This window comes from Podarcis melisellensis (genome assembly GCF_964234715.1).
Source record: "Podarcis melisellensis genome assembly, chromosome: 4".
NCBI lineage: Eukaryota > Metazoa > Chordata > Lepidosauria > Squamata > Lacertidae > Podarcis > Podarcis melisellensis.
This window is the reverse complement of record NC_138531.1, coordinates 39,516,270-39,532,402: the sequence shown is the minus strand read 5'-3', so window position 1 is coordinate 39,532,402 and position 16,133 is coordinate 39,516,270. Positions and strand designations below refer to the sequence as shown.

Below are 16,133 nucleotides of genomic sequence, written 5' to 3'. Positions count from 1 at the left end.
ATCATCACAGGGTCATATTTTGAGTTACTCGTTTTCATTATAATACCTACTTAGACTTGTGTGGAATTCTTTAGCTGTAATTTTTGCATTGTAGGGGGGCTGGACTAGATGCGCCTTGGGGTCCCTTCTATAAGTCTGTGAATACAGACTGAGTAATATTAGTAAGCATGGCTCATTGCCCAGCTACTGCTATGCAGCAAGTTCTAACCATATTCATATATCCCGCATTTAAAAATGAAGATAATGCCTGCAGTTACAGTAAATGTTGTTTGCAAACTCAAGGGATGACTTCACATTGCATACTTTTCTGAAGCTTTTCCAATTGCATGTCTTTTATCACCTTCTAGCATTCCTCCCATTGTTTTTATTAGCAAACGTGCTATTTATTATGAAGGCAAATCAATGCCACATGTAAGCTGTATGGCCTAATGAAATCGTGACCATACCAAGGGGAAGTTGCTGCCCTTTCTAGTGCAGGTATAAAAGACAGAAAAACCCACCACCTTCAGATCGGTCGTAAATTCTCTTTCTGCGTGTTGAAGATGCTTTGTTGAACCATTTTAATGCTGGTGCCTTATTACCACGAATAACCTGAAAAAAATGTACGCAAGATGAGCCAAAGTGGGGTTTGCATACCAAAGTAGTCATAAATTCTTTCAACATGTGGCTTCAAATCTTTCCATAAGTACTTTGCAGTGCTGTTTTAAAAGGCATTTTTGATTTAATGCCTCTTTTTGCCTTCCGGAAGGCACCCTTTTAAAAATTCAACGTGATGCATTTCCACTTCTGATTCATTTCCTGACCCAAGATTGCAATTTGTACATTGACTCCGGTACAAGACACCACTGCTTGAAATTTCATGTTTGGGGGGAACTGGTTTTCCTGTTCCTTATTTTAAGAATAGCCATTCCTTTTTCTAACAAGAAGGCAACATGGATTTGGGTTGTATGAACTGTTGTTTAGTATAGGTTCACAGGGCAGGTTCAACAAGCAGGAAAGGTCTTCGGGGATCTTGTAAAATAATTGGAAGCAAGCACTGTTGGAGAATGCAGTTTGTGTTTCATTACATTTCATCTGATGCCTTTAGGACATGTCTGCACATGGAGTTATAAAGGGCTTTTACTAATTCTTATAATCAAAATCCCTGGCATCTGAGTGATGGCAATGTAGGATATTCATTGGGGAAATGTAGCAAAGAGGATTGCGAGAGGATATTCTTCCTTGTAATTGGGGCATCCAATAAAGTTGTTAGTTGGGAGATTCGGTATAGATAAGAGGAAGGACTTCACACAGCACATACCTAAACTATGCTGGCACAAGATGTAATGATGGCAGCCAGCTTGGACAACATTAAAAGGAGATTAGACAAATTCATGCGGAATACGGCTATTGGTGGCTACTAGTCAAGATAGCTGTATTAGCTCCAGAATTGGAGGTGGACTGTCTCTGAAATCCAATTGCTGAGGACAACAAGCAGGAGAGGTCTTTTGCTCTCATTTCCTTGTGGGCTTCCTGTAGGCAACAGGTTGACCACTGGGAGAACTGGCTAGAAAGACCTTAAGTGTGCCCTAGCAGGGTAGATCTTACATTCTTGTCATATAAGAAATGGCTGTTGGTATCAGGCACACCATGGTAGTATGGATTACATGGAAATTATGAGTTGTAAAGATGATTGTAGAGCAGAGAGATTTCTAGATTTTGTTTACATTGTGTTGGGATATATCTCAGTTCTCGTGTCTCATTTAAAAAATGCTGACCACAATGTCTGAAGACCTTTTGCATTAGTCCGTGATTGCAATGCAGGTCTTACCCGAAAGGGACACCTCCAGGGGTGAGAGGTTACTCTCTTTGCTAAATTAATCCCTAATATCCCTGCTGAGCCCCATGGAGTCTGTGTGGGTTTGGAGGATTAGATTACTAAAACACTGGCAAAGACAGAGAAAGAAATAGCTTTGTGCTCACTTTGCCGATTAAATTTGTTTAGAGGAAATTCATTTTCTCCAGACATGCCCCATAGGACTGACTTGCACACACAAAAGTATAATATTTCCACATAATATTTAAAAATGTTAAAATTAATTGCATTGCTTATTGGTTCTGCAGTTATGTTGGGGTTAGTAGCCATTAGTTTATTTATCTTTCATGAGTTTGACAAGTTTAAAACTGGATTAGGCAAACTATTGACTATCATTGCATTTTATGGCAGCCAATTCTATAATTTGGGTGAAAAAGTACTTCCTTTTGTATATTCCCCAATTAAGTTGGTTGCTCTCTTCCAGTTCTAGTTTTCCAGCTCTTCAATGTCCTTTTTGAGATAGTGACCTGAACTTTAGGCCACATTCAAAATGCTGGCAATTCTATTTTCAGTCTCTTTCCTAATAATCCGTAGGATGGCTTTTGCTTTTTTTCAGAGCTATCACACTGAGTATTCCTTTATTTTCCCCTTCTCTGTTTAGAAGTCTCTCTTCATTAAGCCACGAGCTTGACAGCAAAGCAAATCTTTAAAAACGTATCTGCAGGAGAACTAAACGAAGTGCTCTCTAAATCCTGCAGATCTTTATCAGAAAGAGAACAGTCAGGAGAAAATGCCATATTTGTCATATGGACCAAGAGAAATGTTCATACCTGAACCTGTTCCAATAGGAGTAATAAGATGGTATGATAAAGTCTGCTGAAATACAATCGTGTATGGTGCAGAACTGCACCCACCCATCCTAAAAATGGTTTAATCAGTGCTACTTATCCATATAAAGACTCTTTCTCTGCTTTACGATTCTTCAGCATTTCCTTGAGACTTCACAGTACTTGACTTCTCAGCTTCTAGGTCAGCAATGGAAAATCTGTGGCCATTCCAATGTAGTTGGACTCCAGCTCCCATCAGCCCTGATGGTTGCCCCTGTTGGCTGAGTCTGATGGGAGTTGAAGTTCAGTCACATCTGGAGGGCCACAGTTTCCCAATCCCAGTTCTAGGTTAAATGCAGGCAAGGTAGCCACTGATGCTGAAAGAACTATATTTTTTGAAGGCAACAGTCCGAATATGGTGTCTACTTGAATGGGAGGCTGTGAATCTTGCTCATACATTTCACTTTTCTATGCTACCTCCTTGGATTCGGGGTGGGAGTGGGAATTTTGAATTTCAGAACTGAGGCCAGCAGGAGGTCTCCTTATTCAGAGTTGAATTAGCCTTTCACTCCCCCCCACCCCCCTCTGCCTTCTTTCCAGTTCTTGAATGTAAATATCTATCTTTTTTGTTTTTACTTCGTTACCATGTTTGTTGTTCTGACTCCATGCAATTTCTTTAGGGTTTGTGGCTAGCATAAAAAGAGCCTCTCAAATATTCTTTTGAACAGTTGTGCTGAGGCAGATTATAATTGTTTGAAGAGTGCAGCCTAAAATATATATACATATGCACAATCTACAGGCCCTTGCATTAAATTAACTCAGTGGCAGACAGTTATTTCTGAGGAGACATGTATAGGATTGCTACTGTTCTAGAGGTAGTGTTTAGTCATCATGAAGTTACAATTGATAGCCTTATCCTCCATTGAAATGCACTGCTGGTGAACTCCCTCTTTGTTCTGATGTGTTTTATGCTGCCAGCCCATTTTCCTCCTCCTGAGATGTAAATTTCCCTGTTGCTCTTCAGTCTAAGGTGTATACCCGCACTCCCACGCTGTATCTGGATTTCAAGCTAGACAAAGGAGCGAAACACACCCAGGCTGTTCCCAAAGGTAGGAAACATTTCCTTCATATCGTCAAAAATGGAATTTGGAGCAGCTTCAATGGTGATGCTTGGATCTTGTTAATGGTACCTTATGATGGCATGAGTTCTTAGCGTGGGCTTAACTTCCATTCCCATTTTTGGTTATGTGCTTGGGCCTTTTTACATGGCGAAATATCTGAGGGTATGTTCTGTGCATAGCACCTTTTTTCCACATGGATTGCCAACTCACGTCAGAGGTATGGCCGAATAGGTACATAAAGGGACTCCTGACCATTGGGTCCAGTCGTGGCCGACTCTGGGGTTGCGGCGCTCATCTCACTTTATTGGCCGAGGGAGCCGGCGTACAGCTTCCGGGACATGTGGCCAGCATGGCGAACCGGAGCAGCGCACGGAAACGCCATTTACCTTCCCACCAGAGTGGTACCTATTTATCTACTTGCACTTTGATGTGCTTTCGAACTGCTAGGTTGGCAGGAGCTGGGACCGAGCAACGGGAGCTCACCCCGTTGCGGTGATTCAAACCGCGACCTTCTGATTGGCAAGTCCTAGGCTCTGTGGTTTAACCCACAGCGCCACCCGCGTCCCAGTAAGTACATAGTCACGCTTGAAAGACTTAATAGCTACAGTGCTGTATTCTCACAGGTGCAGCAGGGCCTCTGGTTTCTTGCCTCCCTCTGTGCACTTCTAAAATCTGCTTTTGACCATCCCCAACCCTCTGGAGCCAATTTGGAGGTTGGGTGCGGGGACTGAAGAGGACAGGAGAGGAATCTCTGTTGTGCACACAGACGTCTGTTGTGCTGGTGCGTATGGCGTGTGGCTTCCCTCCAGGAATAGCCATAAGCCCTGTTCAGTCATTTTTCCATCACGTGGTCACCATCTCATGCCCTCCATGGGATGCAGCTGCTGGCCCCGCCCTCCCTGTCACATTTCCAGCAGCGGTGAGGTCTGAAGCCAGCAGCCTGCTCTCCCTGTGTGGTTTCTGGTTTCTGAATTGTGCGGGGAGCCTCCAGACATAGAGTAGGCCCCCCATTTCAGACCATTTCCTCTAATGTGTAGAGGGCCGCTGGGCCCAGAAGCCGAGGAGGCAGGGCAACAAGGACAGCAACACCCTTTGTTTTGGGCATCGTGAAAGGAGGACTGAGTAAATAGGATGATAGTGAAATAGGCAAATGCTCTGGACCTGTGACTACTCACATTGCCCAGTAGCTCTTTTGCAAGTTAATGGCTTCACTTCCATTCTTGTAGGAAAAATACGCATTCCACTGATTTAGGGTCGAAGTGTTTGGTATGTGGGAAATCTGTGATCTGCTTTTATTAATGCAGCCATTACAGTGGTACCTCGGGTTACATACGCTTCAGGTTACAGACTCCGCTAACCAAGAAATAGTGCTTCAGTTAAGAACTTTGCTTCAGAATGAGAACAGAAATCGTGCTGCGGCAGCGCAGCAGCAGTGAAAGCCCCATTAGCTAAAGTAGTGCTTCAGGTTAAGAGCAGTTTCAGGTTAAGTACAGACCTCCAGAACGAATTAAGTACTTAACCCGAGGTACCACTGTAGTACATTCCAATTCGATTAGAGCAGTTGGATTATGGGAGATTTTTTTAACCTTTTCTCTCCATTGTGCCATTTTCCCAGTCTAAATTATACTCTCAAACTGTGGTTTGCCAAGTGAGGTAAAAAGTACAATACCCTTTAGGGGCAGCTGATTGGAGAAATTGGGGTGAGGTGGGGAGAATGAAAAACGCACATTTCCATTGCTCTAATCAGATTGGTAGCCTCTCATGGCTGCATTTCATTTAAAGACAGAATGGCAGACAATCCAATCCCATGAACACGTAGTTCAGCCCCAGTTCTTGCAGAAAACAGATGGCTGCTGGCTAGATACTGAGGCCAGTCAGTAAGATTTTTATGTATTGTAAATGCTCTGCCTCAGTTGCAAAGAATCTGAGTTTGGATCCAAAAAACTTATGCACACACTTATCTTGCTACATATGCTATCCTGACTTTGGTAAGGCTCATTTGAATAAAGATTGCCAAGGTATTTTTTTTTATAGTTGTTGTTAAATGAGCTCAGGATCTGGAGTTGCAAAATTCCTTGGCATTTGCCACACATGTTTGTCTCTTAGGTAATGGGCAAAGAATTAGCTGCAAATTCGCTCCATAAGTTTTTTCAGCCATTTCTGTGAGAGACGGATGTTTGTTTCTGCACATTTGTGTTTGTATGTAAACAAATTTATGGAAACTCTGGCCTTTTAAAGCAATATACTAATAACCACTGAAGAGTTAAGGAGCTGACACATAACTATATCAATAAATACTCATTTGCTATCTTTTGAACTATATCCTGAGTTCAAGTAAATCATTTTTAACACTTCTAAAAGGTTGCTGAAGATTTAAGAAGGGAAGGAGAATTACAGGCTTCTCTCTTAGGTATTTATAGAGCTGGCTCCTTTTGAAGAGGTATATGATGAGCATAAAGAGATCACAATCCCTTGCTACAGAACATTAGCAAACAATGAACCATTAGTTCCTCGGGGGATTAGCAGAAGCTTGAGAGAACTATAGAGAGCAGTGCCTCCCCCACTTCCTGCTTAAGATGATGTGTGTTGCCCTGAGGGAAGATGGAAGGGAAGAAGATGAGTCCAGGGAATGCATAACCATCATGGACCATCAATAGCCTGAGAGAGCTATAGCTAAGGCTAAAAGATTCCAGGCCAAGGTTGGTGAGCAGGAGTACTGGGTCTTAGAGGAGACCATATAGTGTCCATTACAGACACCTGCTGGAATGGAGAAGAGCAATGGGACATGGTTTCCTGGATGCAAATTGTTGTTAGATCCAGGAAACATGTACTGAAGGTTGTGTCATTCTGTATTTCAGAGACAACATAGTCCTTAATGTGCTAGAAGAAGTCTGCCCTGTTAAGCTCCCACGCTTTCCCTTTGCTCTTCTTCAGTGCAGTCACAAGGAGAGATCAGAAGTTTCTGCTTCTGCTTTAGTTTTACCACAGTTTAGCATATCAGCCGAAACTGTCAACTGTGGTTAATCTTAACTATGATTAGTGAAAACAAGCCAGCTTGGTATTCTGTGGCTCCAGTGGGTCATCTCAGATCAGATCAGCTGGTGTTTTCCAATGCAAGCTAGATTTCTAGCTGAATTAAGCAGTCTTCCTTAGGAATCTGTGATGGGCAAGTGCAACAAAACGTTATGTAGGTTAATGATTGGGTTTAGTGCTGCAGACAACTCCACCTTTCTAGGCCTCCCACTCTGCCATTCTTGCTGTGCCTCCATTTTGCATCCCTTCCCTGTCCCATACTCTTGTTGTGTCAGTTACCATGAAATTCCCCTCTCTCCACATCTGTTCCTATCCTGTGTTCACTGATTTGCTTCTTCACCTTCCGCCTCACTTTCAAGTCATGTCTTGGTTTTTTTCATCAGCCTTCCTCCTTTCCCTTCTCTCTCCTGCTTCTTGCTCTCAGCTACGTAATCTTCTTGCTCATAGTTTGTTCACTTTCTTCTAACCCAGTTTTTGCTTTCATAATTTTTCACCATCAACTTCTAATCTGCTGGGTCTGCTTCCCCTCATCTTGTTAATCTTTTTCCTTCCTTCTGAGCCAGTGTGGTGTAGTGGTTAAGAGCGGTGGACTCATAATCTGGTGAACTAGGTTCGATTCCCTGCTCCTCCACATGCAGCTGCTGGGTGACCTTGGGCCAGTCACACTTCTCTGAAGTCTCCCAGCCTCACTCACCTCACAGAGTGTTTGTTGTGGGGGAGGAAGAGAAAGGAGATTGTTAGCCGCTTTGAGACGCCTTAGGGTAGTGATAGAGAGGGATATCAAATCCAAACTCCTCCTCCTCCTTCTCCTCCTCCTCCTCCTCCTCTTCTTCTTCTCCTCCTCCTTCTTCTCCCCTTGCCCCAAACTCATTGTCTTCCTAGCAGATACAGCCAGGAGCCTGGGCAATGGAAACTTATCACGCAAGCCCTAGTTCCAACATATTTTTTATGGCAACAGACATGGATGAATCAGGCAGGCCATGCACACGTATGCAGTTGTGTTTTGGCCTTTGGAAGGGAGTTTGCCTCCTTTGTGTGTTAACATGTTTTTGTTTTGTTTCTTGTACTCCTGCAAATCCTGGTGTTCCCCTGAGCCTCTGGATGCTTGTGTGGGAGGTTTTAGGTATATAAGTAACACCACTCACCCCAAGAAGCAGAGAAATAAAGGGGGCAGGTTTGGAATGGCTGCTGTAAAATGTCACAAATTCAGTTATCGGCCCACTGTTTAACTTCTGAAGAAGTCTTAAGCATAACTATATAGCCGCAAAATTTGACTTTTTAAGGCTACCTTCCAAACTCTGTCTATATATGGCGAAAAATTGTGGTCATTTAATTGGAGCTTAATGTGTTGGGATTTTCATGTCGAAATGATGAGGCTTGCTGCTTGTTCTGGGATATGTGCCCAGAGAATGAGAAGGATATAACCTTGAAAGTAGAATTGCTGTGGCTGAAATCCATGTGGTTATTTCAGAGGTGCATCTGCATTTAAAAGAACACATTTACTAACTGTTGCAGACTGAGCACTAACGTTTTAACGAAAAGATGAGCGCCCTTTATTTATGTTATGAATTGTTTCCCATGAGGCATCCCAAAGCAATTGACAATAAAACATTTATGAAGCTGGTAGAACAGTTGCATATCTAAAAACAATTTTAAAACAATTATATGTTTTAAAAAGCCATTTAAAGCAGCAGTGCATAGGTAAAATCAATTCAGACCCAATATAGGTGCCAACTGGGATAAAGAGAACAGAGTTTTAATCAGGTTACATGGCAATATTTTTTTTCATCCACGTCAAAATGCTAGGCATTGAGCTTGGAAGAAGCAGAGCTGGTGGTCAAATTTAGCAAATAAGGATTTCATCTAGCTGGCGTTCTGGTGGCTGCATCATTGTGTACTTTTAAAGCAAACAATTCCCTTCAAACCAAGTAGGATTTCCATCTGAGCAAAAAACATTTACAACTGGGCTATGAAGCAGCAAACCACCAAACAATGGACTGGGCCCACCAGTTAAATGTCTTTCCCAAGAAAAGGTCCATTTTGTGTCTCCTTCTTACAGAACCGCAGCTGAAGGATAAATGGACAGTAGTAAAAGGCTAAGCAGCCTGTTGGAGAGGCTTTGGTGGGCTAGATGTGACATACAGGTCTTAAATTGCCTCCCAGTATAGAAAGTTAAAAGCATATTGGGAAATGATTTATAATGAACTGAAAAAAATGTTTAAAACTAGTTTCCAAAAAACAACCAGAGTCGTTTTTGTTGGGGATAACCCATACTGAAATTCCCAGGTGTCAGAAAAGGTTATTTATGTGTGCAACAACTGCGGCCTGTGTTTTGTTAGCTGAAAAATGGAAATTGAATGAGGCCCCAACTAAAGAGGATTGGCAACTTAAGTTGACAGAATCTGTACAACTTGCAGATTTAACACCTAGAATAAGAGAGCAAGAAGAACATGCATTTAAAGAAGACTGGAAAACATTTATTGAATATATGGAAAGTATTCAGCTGAAATATACAGCTAAAAATGCTGACAGCATTAAGATAAATTCAAAAGAGTAAATAATTTTTGATGGATGTAAAAGTGGAAAACTGATTTGAATGGTTATAGTAAAATATGTAGGGATGTATGTTATGTAAAATCAACCATGGGAAGAGAAGAAGGGTAGACACTGGATATTTTAAAGTTTGTAAAATGTTTATTTGAGATTGTAAAATAGAAAATTTAATTAAAAAATATATTTAAAAAAGTTGCCTCCCAGTAAGCCTCTTAAAATGGAATAACTTACTTATTTATCCTATTGTTAAACAGAACAGTTAATGAATACATTGGAAAGTCCAATGTATTTTGCTGTAGTGAATTTCTCTCTACTTTGGGGAGGTGTGGGAGGTTGGTAATAATATTGTTTCATTAGTCATGTTACATCTGAAAATAAGTAAAATATGGTTTTAAAAATGGAACCTTTACACATGGATAGAGTCACACCTATACCTTTCAAATTACAACTTTGCATGGCCTAATACAGGCCTCCATATGTTTAAACTTTCTATGTATCTGACAGTATTTTGCCCTTTTACATTTCAGGTTGGACAGCGTTTATTTACACGCTCTTTGGTAATGTATATGTTGGTAAGTTGCTTGTTGTCTCCACCCTGTTTTGATTACTGGAAACTGCTTCTGTTTTTGAGAACCATTTTTTATTTTCAAAAGCTAGTACGATCTGTTTTTAGGGGTGAACTGGTATTCAGACGGTTGTAAATGTCAAACAGGCAGCATTTGCTTGCTCTGTAAAAATTGCAGCTTTTAAAGATTAGCAGGTAGCTTCCTATTGGTTTATGACACTGGGTTGCTCTATAAAGCCTACTATGGTCTCTGCACAGTATTTCCTAGAGATTGCTGCTCCGCCTGTGAGCCCACCTATCTATAAACAATAAATCTGTGGTTGACCCTTGTTGAGGGTCCTCGTGGCGCAAATGAGCTGCCTTAGTTGTGGCAGGTTGGAGAAGGCTTTGTTGGGTAATGAAGCGGTTATCTGCAGAGGACCATAGTGATGCTAGATATCCTTTCACAGAATCAGAAGGGACCGTGAGGGTCATTTAGACCAACCCCCTGCAATGCAGGGATCTTTTACCCCATGTGGGGCTCGAACTCATGACCCTCTGGGCGGCTGGGGAAACTCAGCCAGATGGGCGTGGTATAAATAATAAATTATTATTATTATTATTATTATTATTATTATTATTATTATTATTATTATTATTATTATTATTAGAGTCTCATGCTCTGGCTGAGGCATCTCAGCTGAAGCATTTATTTCAAAGTAGAAAACAGATATTGCAAGGAGAACTGTAAAATGCCCCTTATAGAACAATCCTATACTCGGAGGGAAGACCCATCAAGTTCAGTGAGGCTTAATCAGGTAAATAGTTATAGCATTGCCTGCTTGGGCATCGTAAGTCTTACCTTGCAATGAAGTTATTCTGTGATCAGCTATCTGCCTGGAAATTTTCATGAAAGGTTTAATTATTCATATAAGTTTCAGAAACAGTGTGAATTAGCCAGTAGCTATTTGGAAATGTTAGCACAATCCCCTCTTGAAAAAAACACTATTTTCCAGGTCCTTCTGATGCTCAACAAAAAATAGAACCGCACCACACTGCTGTGCTGGACGATGGAGACTGTATTCAGTTTGAAAACAAGGTATTCTGCAACTAACCTGTCTGGCTCCAAAACATCACTTCCACCCCCAGAATGCTTTCAGTAGGTTTTTAACAATAGTAGACTGGGTCAGAATGAATCCCAAATAAACCGCCTTAGCAAGAACCCCCAATTAAACTGTTAAAAGAAGTGCTGAACCTGTCTTCATTCCCTTCCTATACTAAATGTTTAAGTGTCTTTTGCTTGGTTGCAATTCTTGAGAAGCTCTTATTCTGCAACAGCCCATTGACTCTTGTGGAACTAGAGTAAGTGGACTGGATTTCATCGGCTTCATTTATTCTTACTCTTTGTATTTTACTCCCCGCACCCTTCAAGCTGCTTAAATTGCAGTTTGCGAGTGCTTTCAGGTGTTCTCTACAATGGAAATGAGGTGTATTCTGGGATACATTCTGACTCAAGGTGGCCCTGAATAGCAGTGTGTCCTTTAACAAATGTATTGACGACGACTTCTATAATACAGATCCATTCTTTGCCCACCCCTCTCTTCAGATATTCAGTTCAGCTACACTGGAGCATATGAGGGGCTGTGTTTTTATATCTAAGCTCTCCAGGCAGTCTCTCGCATGCTGGTTATGATATAGCGGCCTTCAAAGAACAGCCAGACAAAGAAATTGCCTGACTGATCCCTACAAAACAGGTTGAGAATTACTGAGCACATAGTAACTGCCTGGCTTATTCCTAGACGTATCATTGTACATGAAGCAAGGAGCTAGCTACACAAGGTTTGTGCCCCAGTGCTGGCCCAATGGACTCTATTGACCTCATGAGCAGTGAGCAAGGAACAGAGGCAGCAACAATGTTGTATATTTGTTATGTACTAAAAAAGCTCCCCAGATCCCCTGGAACTGAGGCTGAATTTTCCTTGGCCCCTTCCTGGTAGGGACAGGGAAGGATTCTTGTCTGAAACCCTAGACAGCCACTGCAAATCATTGCACACAAGAGTGGCCCTCTTGATGCTATTGGCTTTGAATTTCCACCAGCTCCAGCTAGCTTGGCTGAAGGGTTAAGGGAGTTTTAGTCCAGCAACATCTGAAGAACCAAAGTTTTAGCCAGCACTGATGTAACCAGTCCTGTGTTCTGACAATAGAAGGTAGCTTCCTGTGTTCACTCAAGTTGAATCAAAAGCACCTCCTTCAATCTGTTCAAGTTATTACTGATATAGGAGAGTGCAGTTTCCATTGGCCTCATTCACATGCCGTGGCAGACATACAACTCAAATGGCAGGGACCTGGCTCCTTCTTCTGCCAAATTGCAAAGAGACGAATCTCAAAGCAGTGAGCCAAGAACAAACCATTGTATAATTCATGTTGGGGAGTTAAGATAGTTTATTTGTTTGTTTGTTTGTTTTGCATGCCCCTTGAATCCAACTTTTCTTTGTATGTTTAACCGTCTCTAGGCTGGAAAAATAGGTTATATTCTAGGTTGTTGGAAAGAGCAGTTTATTTTGTGAGCAAAATCATAGGAAGTTATAATTTGCTTTCTAAAAAATATATCCACTTCTGCATTTGTGCTTTTCCTAAAAAAATTGAACCTGACATGATTTGAAAGTCTTGTTTATTTTTCGGTACGAGCTACACCCTTATGTCTCAAGACAGTTTTGCAATACTAAGACTACAATAGGTCTGTCGCAATTCTTTTCTTACATAATATCCAGCAATTTATCTTCAGTGCAGCCAGACCCTATGAGCCTCTGCTGAAGAGACAATGCTGCTTTGACAGGGTAGTTTACCTTAAAAGCTACAACATGCCATAACACAGGAGTGGGATTCTTAAGATGCCTCTTTTATCCTTAGGAGAACTGCCACAGCACAGTAAAAAGTTCTGTCAGTTCCAGTGGGAGGCCCTACACACCAGAAGGAGCTGGAGAACTTATTTTTGCTGTGACAATTTCTGCTACCTCTCTGGAAACTATTCCAACAGATGTTCAGCCCAGTTATGCTGGGGGATGCTCAAGAGTTGGGATGGGGAAGTTCCCTTGTGGAAAATCTTGGGTGGAGAAGCGTTGTCTATTTGTTTTTGGCCTTTAGCTCTCACCAAGCAAATTCGCAGAACTGCCGCCTTTGTTTACATGTTTAAATTCACCATATATTTAATAACAACTTGCATGTGGTCCATAGTATTGTATTTAGATAGGATCCAAATCCCACTTTAGGCACAGGGCCCTTTCCAGATGACCTGCTTATTTGGGTTTCACGCTGACTTGCTTGCAGAAAACTTACCAAAAGGTTAGATTGTACCTGGTCTTTATTGAGCATTGATTCTGGTTTTTTGTGGGGCAGTTATACTGCATCCACCCTGATTTGCTTGGTGTTTATTCGCCTTCCCACTAACCATTTGTTCATCCCACATGGAGAGGCCATGGGTCATCGCTTGGGACAAGCGCTGGCTCATCCTTCTCCCTGAGCTCTGCAGCAGTGGGGAAAACAGCAACATTCCAGGGTCAAATCAGAAACCTGGAAGGCTTTCATAATTCTGGGACTGTCCCTGGAAAGTCGGGACACTTGGAGGGTATGCTGAGGCACCAGACTTGTGATCTACTGTATTGTAATTTGCTCCTGCTTTGGGTATCTAATCTCAAAATCTCAAAATGTAATTTATATGCTGCTGATGGATGCTTTCTGCTCATCCTTTTAGGATCCTGAAGTGAGCCATTTTGTCTTGGTGGCTGGGGAGCCCATTAAGGAACCAGTAGTGCAACATGGTAAATATCTGTTTAACAAGTTGTCTTCTTTTTAAACAAATGGGGCATACGGAACGTATTTTCATCTTCAACCTCAGGCGTTTATTCTGGAATATCTCCCCCTGCCCTTCTGTTGAAAAGTCTACAGCTGAACATCAGTGACTTGCTGCTTTGGCCTTCCACTAGTATTTATAGGGATATGCCCTATTTGTAAATCACTGTATTTGAGAGGCCTTGCTTGGAATCTTTTGTTACAGTTGTGTTTTGCTCTTGGAAAAACAGGCTGTGGTTTGAGCAGTCAGATCATTCAGATTATTTCCCTGGTCAAAGGATGTATCATGTTACAATGTGCATTAAGAGATTTGTAAATAAATTTTTGAAAAGAAGTGCATAAACGTTGGAAAGCAAAGTACGTACAGTGGTAACTCGGGTTAACTACTTAAATCGTTCCGGAGGTCCATTCTTAACCTGAAACTGTTCTTAACCTGAAGCAGCACTTTAGCTAATGGGGCCTCCTGCTGCTGCTGCACTGCCAGAGCCCGATTTCTGTTCTTAACCTGAAGCACTATTTCTGGGTTAGCTGAGTGTGTAACCTGAAGCATATGTAACCTGAAGCATCTGTAATCCGAGGTACCACTGTAAATAAATGTTACCAGCCTCCTAGCAAAGGGACTCAAAGCTGCCAGGCCTTGCCATTGTTACTAGTTATATCTTACCATCATTGCACAAAGCTACTGGCAGGCAAAATGTGAGAAAGGGAGGACGGGTTTGGTGAAGAAGAACCGAGACTGTTACTCCCATGGGATTTCAGTAACTTGCTTACCATCTTCAGAGCCATCTGCACTGATGCAGTGCTGTACATGGCACATAAATGCATGGGTGGGGATGGCTATGAACGACAATATGAATAATGTTTTGTACGTGTTAGTTGGGTTGAGTCCATGCATTCCTGCAAGTAAATACATGATGTATGAGTGCATATGATCTCGATGCACACACATGTAAAGTGACTGAGAACTTGCGTGTCCTGTGGCCTGAGGGGGGACCCTCGGCTTCACCTGCATCTGCAGGCCTTTGTCTGTGAGTGTCTGTGGAAACAGTTCTAGAGAAGACTTGAAGGTTGGAAGCAATGTGTCCCTCCCTCTGCCTTGCTATGCCCTCTCAACCAGATGCAAAACGTGGCAAACTCCTCCATCATTTACAGCATGGTGGCTAACAGTCTGCGGTACAAGGACCACAGTCACCCATGGCCAGTCCATATGGGGCTGCATACAAGTAGTGGGTGTGCTCACCCCACAGCCCTCCTTCTTATCAACCAACCAGTCTGATGACCAGGGAGGGGACAGTTTGCATCCCATCAGGGCGCTGTGCTCCACCCACATGTCTACCTCATTTCCCCCTCTTTCTGTTGCAGTGGCCAAAATCAGTGGGGTCAGGGGGCAGATGAGGCACCCAAAGTATTGATTAGATGCCCCTGATTTTATAGAGTCAGATCTTCCCCTTCCACCGCTAGCATGTGTGGAATCCCCAAGATTTCCCTTTAATGTGAAGAAGGGAAGAGAAGAACCTGCCGTCAAATGCTATTGAGCAATCCTTGCTCAATTGCTCACTCAGCAATCCTTTGATGCGGGGCAACCTCTATGCCAACCTTCAACACAGCTGAGCCCTTGGGAATGAATTTGGGGACCAAAAAGGAGGAGGAGAAAGGAGAAGGAATGAGATTGAATTCATCTACAGAAAGCCTAAAGCCCGCCAGTGGCATAGCGTGGGTTGTCAGCACCCGGGGCAAGGCAAGTAATTTACACCCCCTAACCCGTGGATTTGCGCCCCCTAACCCGTGGATTTGCACCCACTAACCCCCAGATGTTGCGCCCCGTGCGGCCGGGCCCCCCTGCACCCCCCACGCTACGCCACTGAAGCCCGCAATAATTAAATACTATCCTGAATTTTGCAATCTATATCTTAGGTCCATTTGTGATGAATACACAGGAAGAAATTCAACAAGCCTTTAATGACTTCAGAAATGCAAGAAATGGATTTGAGAGAGCCACCACTTGGAAATCAAAGATTGGAAACAAATGACGTGGGGTAGCAGAACCCATGCTGACTGGCTTTTTAAAAATACGTGTGCAGCTGTACACCTTGATCTTTACTGCATTTACTGATTCCATTTGCTTCATTAGTACTGATCATGCGGGTTTGCCACATAGAGCCCAAATAATGTTTCTAGTATGCCTAGCCCCAAAGTTAGCTATTAGAGTGTCGTAGATGGGTACAGCTGCATTTTTATTACTCTCTGATATACATGATATATAAACATTCTGTTTATCTGTAATAAAAAGCGTTTTCATCTAAAACGTACAGTCTCATGCCCTTTCTTTGTAAAAGCACTGTTTTAATAAATGAAATGGTTTTGTCAAAACCCTTACAACACAGAAAATGTAAAGGAAAGCGGTGTATGAG

At 42.3% G+C, this 16,133-nt stretch overlaps 1 protein-coding gene across 1 annotated transcript in view; it reads left to right on the top strand.

Annotated features, from left to right (window-relative positions):
- PIR (pirin) overlaps nt 1-16,027 on the top strand; it is a 27,938-nt gene extending 11,911 nt beyond the window's left edge. The window contains exons 6-10 of the mRNA XM_081907721.1: nt 3,647-3,731; nt 9,857-9,901; nt 10,890-10,972; nt 13,625-13,691; nt 15,637-16,027. Coding sequence (XP_081763847.1) covers nt 3,647-3,731; nt 9,857-9,901; nt 10,890-10,972; nt 13,625-13,691; nt 15,637-15,752 — 396 coding nt within the window. The 3' untranslated portion in view covers nt 15,753-16,027. The remainder of the gene's footprint in view (nt 1-3,646; nt 3,732-9,856; nt 9,902-10,889; nt 10,973-13,624; nt 13,692-15,636) is intronic.
- Nucleotides 16,028-16,133: the final 106 nt, after the last annotated feature.